The sequence below is a fragment of the Elephantulus edwardii genome, unplaced genomic scaffold (assembly GCF_000299155.1).
Source record: "Elephantulus edwardii isolate Elephantulus edwardi_28Jun2011 unplaced genomic scaffold, EleEdw1.0 scaffold00025, whole genome shotgun sequence".
NCBI lineage: Eukaryota > Metazoa > Chordata > Mammalia > Macroscelidea > Macroscelididae > Elephantulus > Elephantulus edwardii.
Window position 1 is genome coordinate 13,280,948 of NW_006399775.1, and position 16,770 is coordinate 13,297,717.

Below are 16,770 nucleotides of genomic sequence, written 5' to 3' on the forward strand. Positions count from 1 at the left end.
CTACAGTCATGAAAGGGTTAACTTGAATTTGTTCACTATGTAAGTAATCGTTGTCGAATCCAGTATGATGCATAGCAATCCTATGAATAACTGACCTGAAACCCTTCCCTGTCCTCTGCTATCTTGATAATCTCTGATACACTTGAGCCGATTGCTACAGTCACTATGTCAGTCTACCTTGTTGAGGGTCTTCTTCTCTTTCATCAACCCTCCACTTTTCCAAAATGATCTCCCATTCAAAAGGAATGGCCTCTCATAGCAGCATGCCCAAAATAAGTTAAGATGATGCTTCGTCATGGCACCAAGGAGCACTCTGGCTGCACTTTTCCCAAGATGTATCTGTTTGCTTTTTGGCAATCCATGGGATATTCAGTGCAGTTTTCCAACACCACAATTCAAAGGCATCAATTCCTATGTCATCCTAATTCATTGTACATCCCTTAGGTACATAGCAAGTGATTGAAAAGACCATGGACTCAATTTGGTACACCTTAGTCTTCAAACTGACATCATTGCTCTTCTTTATTCTGAAGAGGTCTCTTAGAGTGGACTTTATGTGTCTCCTCACTGCTGACACCATGAATGTCTATTGTAGCTCCAACTAAGATGAAATCATTGACAATTTCAATCCTTTTTCCATCTATCATGTTGTTGCCAAGTATATAATTTTACCTCCCACACCCTCAAAAAAAGTTTTTCAGGAAAAGAAACATACTTTTTGTTGAAGTTCAAAATCCGTACCTCATTCTGTGACCCTCTGTCATCCACATTGTACTCAACATTTCAGCTTTAGCTTAAATGTTTTGATTTTTCCACTTACTTGCTGTATGAGTTTGAACAGTCTGTCTGATCTGTATTCCTCAGTTTATTTAATCTTCATAATAGGAAAAAATGATAGCAGCTATATCATAAGGAAGCTGTGAGGGTTAAATAAGAAAACATATGTGAAGTACTTGGAAACAAGCCTGGCATGTAATAAGAGATTAATAAATATTATTGATTCTTTGTATAAGCTTCAGTAATCACTGCATAGTGAAAATGCCTTTGTCTTCTCCCTGCTGAATTTTTGCTAATGCCATCCTCACTGTCTTGAATTCTCAGAACTAGGTAGACAACATAAGCTCAAGAGAGATCAAGGAGACTCATTGGTTGTATTGACTTGGGAATGCCTCAAGTACTTACAACTAACGTAAAGAATGAGAAGGGTCTTGGGCTTCTCATTCAAAGGCTGAAAAAAATTTTTGCATTTTAAATTACTTAGTATATAAGCTCTATTTGTAATTAAAAACAATTTTAATAATAATAGTAGGTTTGCTTAATAACAGATTCAAAACTGATGAGGTTGATTTAATGTTTGTCTTTGTTTCAGGCAGCTATGGAAAATGTCAGTGGTACTAACCAGAACATGACCGAGACGTCTCCTCCAGCTGAGGTGGGATCAGAGACTCCTCAGGTGACTCAGGAAGGACAAGGGCAGCTTCTTTTTCATGAGGAAACCATTGATCTCGGTGGAGATGAATTCGAGTCTGAAGAGAATGAGACCATATCAGAAGATTCTAATAATTTCTTAGATAAGCTTAATGAACACATGATGGAAAGTGTTCTCATTTCTGACTCTCCTAACAACAGTGAAGATGATGTGGGTGAACTTGGCTGTTTGCAGGATGTTGTAGAGCCTGTAGAAAGCAAAGCTGATAACAGAATGGAAAAGATTGATAAAGAAGATATTGATACTCTCAGTAATAACAGTGGAACTGACCGTGATGATACCCCTAAAGATGTCTCTGACATGACCTCTGATAGCAGAGCTTCTTTGAAAGAAGACCCACCACAGGAAGTAAAAGATATGCCCATGTTTGAAACTGAAGAGACAGCTGACTCAGCCCCAACTGATGAAAAAACTAATCCAGAAGAACAGGTATCAGAAATATCTTCTAGTCAGTCATCCTCTAAAGATGAGCCTGTCCCTGTGTGTACCATTTTCAGTCAATCAAATACAACAAATTCCCAGCCTCACTTATTTCTCCATGACGGCTTTGAGTCTCAGATGGTAAAATCTCCTAGTTTCAGCAGTGCAAGTGAAACTTCATCCAAGACACCACCTCAGGTGGTTCAGCCAAGTCCCAGCCTGAGTAAATTTTTTGGAGATACAACCAACACGAGTTCCTTGGCTTCTGACTTCTTTGATTCATTTACTACATCCACTTTCATTTCTGTCAGTAATCCTAATGCAGGCTCTTCTGTACCAGAAAAATTGTCTTCACTCACTACTCCAGGGGGAGATAAATCCCCTGATTCTGCGGGCCTTTCTTACTCTCCAGGCATTGAAAGATCAGAATCGGGTATTTCCACAGCTTCTCTAGAAATTTCTCAATCTCCAAAACCATTTTCACAGATACAAGCAGTATTTGCAGGGAGTGATGACCCCTTTGCCACAGCCCTGAATATGAGTGAAATGGACCGAAGAAATGATGCTTGGCTTCCTAGTGAGGGGACAAGGAATGTTTTGATTTCTGTAGCAACTCAACAGTATAGTACAGTGTTCATAGACAAAGAGAATCTCACCATGCCTGGCTTAAAGTTTGACAATATTCAGGTAAGATGTGGGATGTTTTATAAGGCACTTTTCTAATAGAAATCTTTTCAATGAAAGAAACATTATTCTGAGCTTATGTCTTTCCTTGTAACCTGTTTCTACATGATTTTTTAAAAAGACTAAGGAGTATTTTTCAACAGTCACTAAGATGCTGATTGTAAGAGTTTTTATAATTATATCAGTAGGTAGTTTGAAATGTTTTATTTCCCTGATTTAAAAGTCTTCTCAACCAGATGCTCTGCTGGAGAAGGAGGGACAATTTCCTCCTATACCAGTCAGATCTGATTTGATGGTATATGCACAAAAAATAATAAAAATGAAGTAAAAAAATTTTTTAAAAACCTACTCATAATTTCAGAAACACCAGCAAGACACATAAGTTGTTGTTGAGTACCATGAGATAAGAACCAACTCATTACTGACTCTGCAGTAGGTTTTTAGGGGCAGCAAATCACAGAGGAGAAGATTGCAAATCTTTCTCCCACAGAGCAGCTGGTGGATTTTGGCTTGCCTACACAACTCCTTATCATTAAGCTACCAGAGCGCCCTCCAAGATATATTTGTTGTTGTTAAGTGCCATCGAGTCGGAGGCGACTCATAGTGACCCTATGAACGAAAGACCTGTACACCTGTATAACTTTTGTCCAAGATATATATTGTATATCATATTCTCTAGTGTAGTTCTAAATTTTATATTCAGTTCACTTGAGTTAGAGTAAATGATAAATCCCTTTTTAAGAAATCTGAAAAAAAATAAATTTGTTAAACGTTCAACATACCTGATACAGAAAGGATATTTATAGGTTTAAGTATTTTATAATTTGAGCTATTTCTGTTCTATTTCTAAGTCAGGCTTCTAATATTGCCATTTTGAACTCTCTCTTGTTTGCTGTTTATTTTTTCTCTGGTTGTAATTGAGGAGAAACATCCAAGATTGCCAGGGAGAAGAAGCCTAACACAGGAGTCTCTGGGTTGTAGATGTGAAAATACCAATCCAAGAGTCCATGGTTCAAATTCACTGAGAGTTACTTTAGAAGGCAGTCTTGGTGGTCTACTTCCAAAAGGTCACAAGTCTCTGGAAACATTATATAGAGCAGTTCTGCTCAATTGGAAGCGATGGGATTGGTTTGGACTGTGCTTTGCATGTTTGTTTTCTTTTTTCAACAGGGTTCTACACTCCGAAGGTTCTAGGCAGCATTGGGAAGTATGTAGAGATTTCATTTTGGTTGTCAGAAGGATTAGGGAGAGCAAGTGTTCCTTGGTAGATAGAGCTGAATCTTGCAGTGGCTGGCTTGGTTATATCAGAGAGTAAAGCATTATCCTGCCCAAAATGTTAGTAATTCATGAGTTGAGAAACACAAGTTCTGAAAGCATGCTAGTCTCACTAGATCAAATCAAATAGTCTCATTTTATAAGAAATCTTTGTGTGGTGCAGTTATTGCACTCAGCCGCTAAATTAAAACTTGGGAAACTTGTGTTTATTTACCCAGAAACAGCCACAAAAGAAAAGCCTAGCAATCTACGCCTGAAAAATCAGCCATTGAAAACCCTGTGTCACCAGGCAGAATTAGCTCCAAAGCAACTCTGACTGATTTGTAAGTAAATTGTGTTTGTTGTTTTTAAGTGTCATACAGTCAGCACCCCGTCCCCCCAACTTACTGCAACCCCATACTCAGTAGGGTTGAACCTTGTGATCCATAGTCTTTGCTGGCTGATTTTTCAAACCTTTCTCGCTAGTCTGTCTGAGTCTGGAATCACTACAGAAACCTCTTCAGCGCTATATCAGAATGCTCATCCTCACTGACAGACGTGTAGTGATTATACTTGTGATGCATTGTCTGGACTCAGATGTAACTCTCCTACCTGAAAGGCAAGAATTATACCTCTGGCGAGCTCTGGTGGCATAGTAGCAGGAAACTGCACTGCAATCCCAGAGGTGCGCAGTTCAAATCCACCAGATGCTCTGCTGAAGAAGGAGGAACAATCACCTCCTGTACCAGTCAGATCCAATTTGACGGTACACACATAAAAATAAATAAATAAATAAAAATTAAAAAATAATAATAATAATTTTACCTCTGAGCCACCACTGCCCTCTAGTAAAATGCAAAGGATTTGTGATTTCTCTCCTCATAGTTTTAAAGTTTCTACAGATCCATCCTGGAGAGGGTTAAACCAGGCTACTCCTTGGAGGCAAGGATTCTGAGACTCCATCTAACATACTTTGGACATGTTATAAGAAGGGACCGGTCCTTGGAGAGGGACATCATGCTTCGTAGGGTAGAGGGACAGCACAGGAGGGGAAGACCCTCTGTGAGGTGGATTGATTCAGTGACTGCGGTAATCGGGATGGTGTGTCAGAGGCAATGCGATTGGCACAGGATAGAGCAGGGTTTAGGGTTGTTGTACATAGGGTCGCTATGAGTCACAAACGACTCGACGGCACATAACAACAACAACAACTAATGACTTCTGTCCCCACTCACGGCTCTCAATCACTGTGAAATAACTTTGTGAGTGTATATGGGAGCATCAGTTGCTTATGCTCAGAAGCCAGCCTTCTTTTTTTCTTTGCCTTACATTCTTATGCTTGTCATAACTCTTGAAATTTACAGTGGTTTCTTCAAAAACCCCAGGAAAGATAAAAATTTTAACTCTTTACATTCACTTATAACAAATGCAATAGATTAAGAAATTTGTTTATCTAGTGTTTTTTCAGATCTTTATCGCCCCTGCAGAGTTATCCCTCAGAGTGACTGGTGAATCCAGACCACCAGCCTTTCCATTAATAGCTGGGTGCTTAGTCACTGTACTACAAACGTCTATACTTCTTAAAAGATTTTTTTTTAATTCTTAGTCAAAAATAAACATTTTAAGATTTATCTTAAATGCCAAGTTTGTCAGAGAATTTTAGACTAGTATAACAAAGAAAAAGGGAGCTCTGGTGGCCAAGTGGGAAGAAACAGCACTGCCATCTCAAGGCACGCAGTTCAAGGACACCAACCACTCCTTGGGAGAAGGATGGTCAGTCTCCTCCCATGTGATTAACTGCTTCTGAAAACCTGCTGGAGGGTCAGCCATGGGTCGTTTGCAACTTGATGGTAAACAACGCCAACAAAGAATAGTTCCTCTGTTAACCTTCTATGTACATCATAGTTTTAAAATGCCTCCTTGTTAATGTTAAAGCATTTGCTATGAATTGAAGTTTATAAAACATTTGAATTATTTTCTATATTGTTTATCTTGTTTTCTTATTAAAAATCCTTTTCCTAAAAGATCAACATTTAAATTTAAAAATTAATTTATTAAGAGATTTCCATGGCCATCTAAGAAGGCTATTAAAATGAATATGTATTAACAACAATAATAATAATAAAGGTCATTATTTTCAACTAATTACAGTTGTAGGTGGAATTTACTCATAAAGAGAATAAGTTAAAATATGTAGGAATAGATGGCTCAGAAGTTTTAAGTGAATAAGAAAAGAAAGCTAGAGAATTGTGTGAATTTGTTCTTGAAACATAGAAAATGAAATAAAGCAAAAGCAACAAAACAAGCAAAAATCATGGCATCAGTATTTCAGTAGTAAAGGAATTTTGCATTTTAGCCCTGTATCACAGTGTATCGCTGTGGGCTCCTCAGGCCTGCTGGTAGATCTAGAAACCTGACATACACATTTTTTGAGCTGGTTATTTCCATCATCTCTACTTTTTCCTCCTCCCCCTTTTTCTCCTTTTTCTCCCACTTGACCCCTTACACTCTGCCAGCTGTTTGAATTTTATAGGCTCTATCTGGGAGCAAGGAAGCTCTAATGGCTCAATGGTGAGGACTTGCACTGGAGTGCAAAACCAAGTAGTTTGAATCCACCAGTCAGTCCAGTCTCCTCCCATGGGATTTTCAGCCTCTGAACACCCACTGCAGGGTCAGTGGTCAAATATGAATTGAATCCTCCTTGAAAGCTCATAGCAACAACAGCATCGGGGAGCATATACTGTTGTGTGCTGTCAAGTTGATGCGGATTCATAGTGACACTATATCACAGACTAGAATTGCCTCACAGAATTTTCTAGTCTGTGAAAAAGACAGAGCAGAAATCTTTTCTCCACAGCAGCCAAGTACTTAACCATTATGGCAGCATAGCACCACCATCATTGTTAAACCACTTTGCTTGATGGCTAAGAGACCTCTTGTCTGAAACTCTGGAAATCTCCTCAAAGCCAAAGATAGCAATCACTGTATCTTCTACCATCCTTGAGCTCAAAGCTTACAAGAAATGAAAAGTACTTATTCCTTAAAAAGAAGTTAGAAATTTGTTGTCCAGTCTGATTGCTCATTTTTTTTATAAGGAGATGAAGATCAAGGTGATGCATTCATTTGACAATGAATCACCTGTTCCAGATAATCATTATTTTAGTGAGAGATAATTAGGAGAATTTACAACAAGATGTTGGGGGGAAAAGTCTTGTAAATGGACAATTATAATGAAATGTTTTGCATAGAGATAAGAGCAGATTGCTTCAGGTATATGGAAACATCACCATCAGAATTCAAAACCTATGTGTCTTGGTTCTAGGTTCTTTCATTTACATTTCTATCTACTGTTTAAGTGACTAATTGTGTTTACCTTAAAAAGTTTGTGTTTAAGCCAGAGAACTAAAGAACAAATAGCTTAATTTTAGGCCACAGTAACTGGAGAATTAAGAGGAACAAAGAACCTTTTACCTTTTCTCAGAAAGTGCCTAATCATGTGCATAAAGAAATGGCTTCAAATTGAGAGAACTGGTTTCAGATTTTTACTTTGCTAATAACCTGTCGTCCTGTTGTTGATGTTGTTGTGTGCCACTGAGGCAGAACCAACACCTATCTGACCCTCCTAGGTTTTAAGAGACAGTAAATTTGCTTTTGGTTTTGGCTTTATTGTGGTTAATATACATGCCATACAATGTACCTATTTAAAGCATACAATGTAATGTTTTTAGTATAGTCATAGAGTTTTATAAATATCACCACAGTTAACTTTGGATCACTCTCATCACTTATTTTTGTTCTAACCAATATTGCATTGCTTTGATATGTCTCATTTTATTTATCCACTAATTAGTTGGTAGATGTTTGGATTGGTTTTACTTTTTGGCTATTACACATAATACTGCTGTGAACATTCATGCTCAAGTTTCTGCATGGCTTTTCATTTATCTTGTGTTCATACCTAGAAATAGAATCAACAGGTCATATGATAATTCTTTGTTAGCATGTAAAGGAATTGTCAAGCTGTTTACCAAAATAGTAGCGCCATTTTACCAGTACAGTAGCAATTTATTAGGGTTTTAACGTCTCCACATTCTCAAGTTTGGAGGTTTTGGGGTTCCCCCGCCTCTTTTGTGGGTGTGTATTTTACATCTAAAAATCCAAAAGAAAACCATTTGTAATTTTGACAATCTTCATATGCACAATTCAGTGACATTAATTATATTCATCATGCTGCTCAATCAAGTTTGGACTTTGATTTTGTTTTTGTTTATTTGCTCAAGTAGCTTACTTTCCTTGGGAGAAAGCAAACATGATGGCTAGAGGATCAGCTTCCAGCAGTAATAGGTTCATTTCCCTAGTCTCTGGAACTTTTGTAGAAAACATATTCTTTTTTTATACAATATTGCTATCTTTTCATGAAACTGTGCCACCACTACTTGTTTATTAGGTTCCCTAAAGAGTAAAGCCCATCTACACTTTGAATTCACTGCTTTGAGTTCAATTTTGTCTTTGGCCTTTAAAACTCAGAAGAGTCTACTGAGTGAGACTATTGCAGCTTTGCAGAAAATGAACAGACCTACTATTTATTGTCTGATAGCCGTAAATCAGCCACATTCTTTTCCATAATGCTTCTGTGTAGAAGAAAGAAGTGTCATTCTCTATTGCCAGATGCCATGGCTCGTTCACATGGTGTTGTCCCTTACATTCCCCTGATGTTGCCACAGATAAAGTAGGCTTTCACGTGTTGCTGATTTGAGGGAATCTATTGTGTTCTGGATCAATCAATTCCAAGTGCAGCCCACTGGAAACCTACAGCAACATAAATCAGTTCCCTTTGGGTTGATTCCTATTCATGATGGCCCCATATGTATCAGACTAGAACTGTGTTTCATCAGATACACAGTAGCTGATTTTTGGAGTAGATTGCCAGGCCTTTATTTTGAATTAACTATGGGTGGACTCAGACCCACACACTTTCATTTAGCAGATGAGCCAGTAACCATTTGCACTACCAACAGATTCACATCAGCTCATAACAATCAATAAAATTCCTAGAAATAGCCAGGGATTCGCAGGTGTCCACTACTACAACCATCCGTACATATGCATTAAATGGTAACATAATTCTAGAAGGTCATTAGTAGCCTTTACTTTAGTCTCAGGAACCAGAATTACTGCCTTTGAGTTTATTCCAACTCAATCCTTCCATCTGGTTCATGAGGGTGTAACTCTTAATGGGAGGATACTTCCTCTTACTTCTCTCTCTGCCCTAACCCCACATGAGTTCTAACTGCCAACCTTTCAGTTAGCAACTCAACACTTAACCTACTACACGGCCAGGGCAAAAGTTAAATTTGTCTTTGATATTTTGACACATCTTTGAGCTTTCGAAAGCAGAATGTTTGTTAGCTATCCATATGCTTCTATCTTAGGAACTTCCTTGGTAACTAAAATGTTAACTAACAGGGAATTTTAAGAGTAGAAGATTTTCGCAATGTGGCCTCATTAATTGAGAATGCAGCAAGGATGGAGGAATTAAATGGGTCTTCCTTTGCTAGCATTAAGATTTGATTATGCTCTTTGCCTATTTCGCTGCTCCTCTGGCTCAGATAATGTAATGTTCTTTGTCTCATGTAACTTGCTTTCTTGCAAAGCTTTATGGAACCATATGTCTGAGCTCTTTTTATTTTGCCCTTTAATTATCCCTCCTAGATCAGTTAGCTGTTTTTGTGGCTCTGGCATTTGAAGTATTTCACCTTATTCCCTAAGAGCAAAAATTATAAAATTGCTGCTTCTAGATCTTTGTCCTAATAGAAGAAGATGTGTAGTTTGGCCTCTTTAAGCATCAAGTTTTGCACCCAGGGGAAGAAATAGATGTGTGACCTAAAGCCACCAGAATCCCTACTGCCACAGGCTGTCAGCTCCTTTTTCTCAGTAGAAGGGTGTCAGCATAAAGGGGAAAAGCAGACAATTTCAGCAGCTTTTCTGCATCTCTTGCTAACATGGTATATGTATTGCTTTTTTTTTCCTTCTCCCTACTGTCACCATTTGGGAAAATAGCAAAAGATTGAAATAACCTTTCTTGTAAGTGGACCTACTTCGATGCTTTTTATTTCCCCCAACAAGAATAGGAAAACAATAGGAAGGGAACTGGGACAGTTGTGAAGTCTACGCAGGAGACATTTCCACATTGATTTTCCCTTCATCCTCAGTCGCCATTAGCTCTCCTGTTGTCCACCTGCAGTAATGGCATTAGCTTTCCTGTGGTTAAAAGGCAGGTTTTTTTGCTAACTGAGATGGAGAGATTTAGGCTTTGTTCCACCCCCTCTTGAGGTTGTCCTAGTTTTTGTTCTCTCTGAGGCTCACTAGGGAGTTCTGGAGACCTTGGGGCTTTTGTGCTTATATTTCTCTGTCAGCAGCCCTCAAGGATGCTCTTGAGCAGCGCCCCACATGCCCTGCTGGAAGCCGAGAGCTGCATGTCACAGGAAGGTCAGGCTGACTCTGGGCTGCCTCTGAGTCCTGTCACAGTACATTTCAGTAACCTCAGAGCAGCTGCTCCTCAACCCCAGCACCTTTTCGAGGGCACTGGCACCTCTGAAAGGGAGATAGATGTTTCAGAGCTTTCTCATGTCACAGCTCTTTGTCCTCATGCCACTCTGACAAATTCCCCTCTGTACATCAACACCTTTAAGAGGACTGTTTCATTGCATATGCATTGCTACTTCGTCTTGGCAGGTCAGCCCCTCAGCAGTGGGCACGGTGCCTCAGTGAACTATGCTCACGCTGATATGCAGACGCATTAAGTCTTCAGAGCATTTCCCATATTCTTAGGATTCTTTCTACAACCCTGTGATGCAGCCACCAAAATAGTGCTTAAGCCTGTGGATCGTTACAGCTTTCTTAATGCATTAGCATGATGGGACCCTTGTTCCCCTATGTCATTAAAATTGGTAAATTCTAGCTCTGACATGTTTTACCTTTCTCTTTTCACCGTGGGGAATTAAATCAGCTTATAAATGCTAATAACCTAGGTTTCCTTCTGTGGAGCATACCATATTTCACAGCAGCTAAAGAGATTTTTTTCCCCCCTTGGGCATTCCAAGTCATCATAAACCGTGCTACAAATCAGTATAAGGTGCCCTGGTTACACAGTGGTAAACCATTTGGTTACTAGCCAGTCTAAAGTTCGAAGCTACCCACCAGTCTGTAGAAGAAAGGCATGGCAATCCATTTCCCTAAAGATATACAGCTTTGTGAAACTGTATGAAGTGGTTCTACTCTTACCTGTAGGGTCTTTCAGTCAGAACAATTGAGCAATGTATAACAATAAAATAGATCCATACAATCTGACGAGTCTGCTTATAAAATAGAAATTTCCTTTTGCAAAGTTAATATGGACCTCATCATGGCAAACAGAGGAAGAGGCTGTCTAAAGTTATCAAGTACATATTGGGAGAAGGGAGTCTTTATTTTGCTTTGCACTTGGGAGTATTGGCATTGAAATTAAGGTCAGCCCCTAAAATCTGTGGTAACTTGATTTTCTTAGCCCTAAAGACTTCTATGTCTAGCCAATCCTTGTTAGTAAATTGCTACTGTTTGAGCAATGCTATTTAGTCCTATCCCTTCACATGTTTTATCCTATTGGTCATTGTGAACCCTTTTCTCCAGCAGTGTCACGTCAGACTAATGAATGGGGCTTTCTGTAAAGTCCATCATCTTACCGACTTAATTTTGTTCTTTGCTTTGTTGTTCTTATTGTTATGTGCCATTGAGTCATTTGGGACTCATAGCAACACTAGGTACACCAGCTCTGAACCCTGCTCTATCCTGTGCCAACCTTATAGTTTCTGACAAACCTACCCCATTATTCTAGTCACTGAGTTAATCCACCTCATCTAGGATCTTCCTCTTTTACACTGTCCCTCCACCCTCCCAAGCATGATATCCCTCTCTAAAGACTGGTCCCTCCTTGCAAAATGCCCAAAGTTTTGAATCCTTGCCTCCAAGGACCAGCCTGGTTTCATCTTCTCTAGGGCAAACCTGTTTGTTCTCCTAGTAGTCCATAGTATATTCAGTACTCTTCTTCAGCACCACCACTCAAAGGCATCAGTTCTCTTTCTATCATCCCTAGTCTTTGTCCAGCTTTCTGATGCATAGCAAGTAATGGTGAAGACCATGGCCTGGATCAGGCACGCTTAGTCTTCAGACTGACATCATTGCTCTTCAGTTCTCTGAAGAGGTCCCTGACAGCGGACTTTCCAATACAATTCATCTTTTCATTTCCAAACTGAAGCTGTTAATAATCTCAGTCTCTTCATGATACTGCCAGTCAGCCCAGTGGTGCAAATCTTTGTTTTCTTGATGTTCAGATTCGATCTATATTTAAGACTCCAGTCCTTGACCTTCTGCACTAAGTGCTTCGGGTGAGTCTTCCGCCAATCCTGATGTCACATTCCTCCTCATACCCCTAGCCTCCAGGGTGGTCTGTTCTGCATATAGATGGAACAGATATGGAGATAGGACACATCCCTGGCATTCACCCTTCTGGATTTTGAATCATGCAGTGTTTTCTTGCTCTGTTCTGATGACTACCTCCTTGTCCAAGTATAAATTTCACATAAACACAATCAAGTGTCCAGGGTTTCCTGTTCTTCTCAGAATCAGCCACAGTAGTTGTGATCCACAAAATCCAATGCTTTTGTTTAGCAAATAAAACACAATTCCTCTGGTACTCTCTGCTTTCAGCCAAGATCCACCGGACATTAGCTGTATTATCCCTAGTACTATGACCGCTTTTAAACCCAGCCTGCACATCTAACAGCGTTCTGTTGATGTGCTATTCTAGTTGGTTTTGCATAATTTTTAGCAGAATCTTGCATGCGATATAAATGATCCTGTTCAATAATTTCTTTACTCTGTCAGTCACCTGTCTTTGGAATGGGAATAAATATGGATCTCTTCCAGTCAGTTGGCCTGGTGGTTGCCCTTTGGATTTCTTGGCACAACCTGACATATGCATGCAGGAGAGCATCTGTTGAAATATGTCAATTGGTATGCCGTAAATTCCTAGAGCCTTGTTTTTTTGCCATTTCTTTCAGAGCAACTTGAACTTCTTCCTTCATCACAGGCTCTTGTTTATACCTTGTTTCATTAAATTCTTCAGTGTCAGCCAATTCTTTTTGTTACTGTGACTCTGTATACTCCTTCCATCTTCTTTCAATACTTTGTGGGTTATTTAATATTCTGCCCAAAACATCCTTAAGTATTGCAACTTGAGGCTTAAATTTGTTCTTCAGTTCTTCCAACTTAAGAAATGCCAAGCGAGTTTGGCCCTTTTGATTTTCTAACTCAAGCTCTTTGCACATTTCATTATAATAATTTACCATCAAAGTTCATAGAGTTTCTGGAGGTATGATATTTAGGAAGTGGATGCCACTCCTCATTCCAATAGTGACTAGAGACTTAAAAGCTTTTCAAGACCATGAAAGGTGCAGCCACACATCTCTGTCTGGAGCAAGGAAGAATGAAGAAAATAAAAAAAAAAAAACCCACCTGGGAATTAGTCTGTAACACTAATAGAACTTACAGACCTGTACTTCCATGACCAAGACTAGTAGACCTGGATGGTACTCGGCGATCGCTGCTGACTACTCTGAAAGGAATTATAATAGAGGGTTCTCCATAGAATAGGAGATAAATGTAAACTGAAATTCAAAAAGCCTAAAGATGATCAGGCTTCCTTCCTGACAGACTGGTGGAACCCCTAAGACTGTAGCCTTTACTTGCCCGTTGAGCCATAAATTGAACTCGCCTCAATGGCATAACTTTCAGCCAAACAACAGACAGATTTTTTTTAGGCGAACGGTAATACCAAGGAAGTAGTCCTTTGAACAATCAAACAGACAAAAGCAAAAGGGTAACATTTGCCCATGAATAAGCGCAGCAAAGGAGAGGTCAGAAAGATAAATGGACAAAAGAACCCCCGAGAATGGGAATAATGCTAATACTATGTGGGGATTATAATCAGTGTCATAAAATATGTTAAATGTTTAAATAGGTTGCATTAGAGTATCTGTCTGATCTGTAAACTTTGACTTGTCTCAGAAAGAAGGTAAAAAAAACTTACCTGATCAAGACAGTAAAAGCTTAATCTCTCTTTCAATAAAGAATAATTCTAAAAATATGTATTTATTAATAACTGTGCTAGTATAACTTCTAATTAATTGCAGGGAAAACAAATTTTGATTAGTTACAGATTCAAGGTGAATGTACATAGGGTCGCTATGAGTCACAGGCGACTTGATGACACATAGCAACAACATAGGTTCTGTTTAGCTAAGTGAGTGAATTTTTATTGTCTTAACATATTTTTCTTATATAATCTTTTAAGGGAGATGCAGTTAAAGATTTAATGCACCGCTTCCTGGGTGAACAAGCTGCAGCAAAGAGACAAGTATTAAATGCCAACTCAGTAGAACAGTCTTTTGTTGGATTGAAACAGCTCATTGTAAGTAACTATTTGTTTTTCAGTATTTATTTATAAGTTGTGCTCACCTTCGTATTATTTTCCTTAGTCTGGGTCAATCTAGTAAGGACAAATGCTGCATAAGACCATTTTTGTAAAAATAGAAGGATAACTAGTAAGATGTGCCTAATTGTCCTAAAGGGGAATGGGGAAGGAGAAAAGGAATTGAAAAGGGGGAAGGGTAGAACTTACTAGGATAGCAGAGTTTAGTGACAAGTGGAGGTAGGAGGTAAAGGTATAGAAAAGATTTATTGGAGACTTGAAAAGACAGGGTAATAATAGGCATAGATCAATAGTCTTTATATAAAATACAAGTATATAAATTACTGTGAAGCAAAATGTAAATGAAAGATTGTATATAACACAATGTAAATGAATTTTTGAAAAGTAAATGGCTTTGAATATATTATCTAGCTCCTTTTGCACATAAATAGAATTTGGTTGGATTAGGTGCTAGTCCTGTGCAGCAAAAGCCGTCACATGAATACGCTAATTATTTTATGTTCATTTCTTCCTAAAGCCATTATTTTAAATGATCAAAGTAGTTGATGTAGCATATACTTTGATTACATATATTCAAATAAATTGAGGTAAATTCAAAATAAATTGAGGTAAATAACTTTAGATTCTTGTTTATTATTACATTTCCTCCATTTGGCCTATGTGGTTGTGGTTGTTGTTATGAACCGTTGAGTCAGAAGTGACCCATTGCTGACCCTCCAGTTATTAGTCAGAAGCATTAAATCACATTGGAGAGGATTATTCACCTTTCTGCTTTGGAGCAGCTGGTGGATTCAAATTGGGTACCTTTAGAGTGGCAGTGCAACTACTTACCAGTAGCCCACCAGAGCTCTAAATTTTGCCATAAATTCTATAAATATACTTATTTAAATGCATGAATACTGGAAAATCAGTACTATACATAATTATTTTAATTTATAATCTATATGATAATATTCATATTGGTTAGTTTTTATAGCTTATTAAAGAAATAGCAATGGAAGTTTATCATATGTTTCATTCAGGAATCTGAAAATAGCCAAATGCTAAACACTCTAAACTATCATCCTTTTTCTAATTTTTTTTAAATTTTTTTTTTATTTTGTGTGCGTGTACCGTCAAATCAGATCTGGCTGGTACAGGAGGATATTGCGCCTCTTTCTCCGGCAGAGCGTCTGGTGGATTCGAACCGTGTTCCTCTGGGATTGCAGTACAGCTTCTTGCCACTAGGCCACCAGAGCTCCCCCTACTTTTTCTAATATTTATAGAATTTCCAAAGGCATGTTGTTTAGGAAGTGGATACCAATCCTGCTTCAAAGCCTGTTTTAATGTGGGAGCTCCACCAAACACTGTCCACCATGGGTAACCATTATGGCATTTGACACACCAGTGGTGCAGTGCTCAGCATCACAGCAACCACAAGTTACCTCAGTACAGCAAACTGACCAGTGCTATTCCACTAGGGAGAATGTTCTTCCCAAATGCAGTTAACACCAGGGGGTCACAGTGAGTCATGCTCAACTCAACAGCACTTAACAGCAACAAATACTTAAATGATAGCCACATATCATAGTCCTGAATTCCTCTCACCTTTCCCCAATATGGAGTCTTTCATATATCCTATAATTACTCTCAGAATCTCCAGCTGGTGGCTTAGTGTAGGTTTATCAAAGCTACTTTTCAAATACTTTCTATGTATGTTCAGTGGAAGTGGTATACTGATGATTTTAAAAATGCAATGCTTAAATTTATTAATGAGAGCTCCTACAAACTGTCTAAAGCTTTGAAATTCAAACTTTACCATGACTGCTTTTCAGTGATGCATCCATCCATGCACAAATATTTTATTTGGTTGAACAAAGGGAGTAAGTATTAACTTTGCAGCCTTTAAAATAGAAAATACTATTTCCTACTTTATTTCACTTCTTTTTTTTGAACTTCCCATCTTGCTTTTCTCTATTTTAATAAAGTCTCCTGTCCTAGACTTCAAGATTCCTAAAGATTAAATAATTGAAAAATTTAGAAATTTAAATCACAGGTGAAAACTAATCATGAATTAAAAGCTAAAAAAGAAAGTCATATTTTTAAGTTTATTTTGGAGAAGCAAAAAGTACAGTCTCATAGTTAAAAGAAAAAATTTTTTGTATTATAAGCTCACTCATTGCTGACAAGTCAGTTCTAACTTATAGTAGACCTTCCATCAAACATCAAAGGTAGTAAATTGTAATGGAAGGAGACTGCCCATCTTTCTCCTTTCGAGCCTGGATTCAAACTGCAACAGAAGCAAGAATTTTGGGTCAGCAGCATAATTTACGTTAGAGGACTTTGTGAAACAAAATGTATAAAAATGAAACAGTGTGTATGAATTTTGTATGCAAACCTATATAAAATAATTAAA

The 16,770-nt window shown here is 38.3% G+C and overlaps 1 protein-coding gene across 1 annotated transcript in view; it reads left to right on the forward strand.

Moving 5' to 3' along the window:
* Positions 1 to 1,375: 1,375 nt before the first annotated feature.
* TRAPPC12 (trafficking protein particle complex 12) overlaps positions 1,376 to 16,770 on the forward strand; it is a 169,699-nt gene continuing 154,304 nt past the window's right edge. The window contains exons 1-2 of the mRNA XM_006882852.1: positions 1,376 to 2,596; positions 14,238 to 14,354. Of these exons, the coding sequence (XP_006882914.1) occupies positions 1,376 to 2,596; positions 14,238 to 14,354 (1,338 nt within the window). The remainder of the gene's footprint in view (positions 2,597 to 14,237; positions 14,355 to 16,770) is intronic.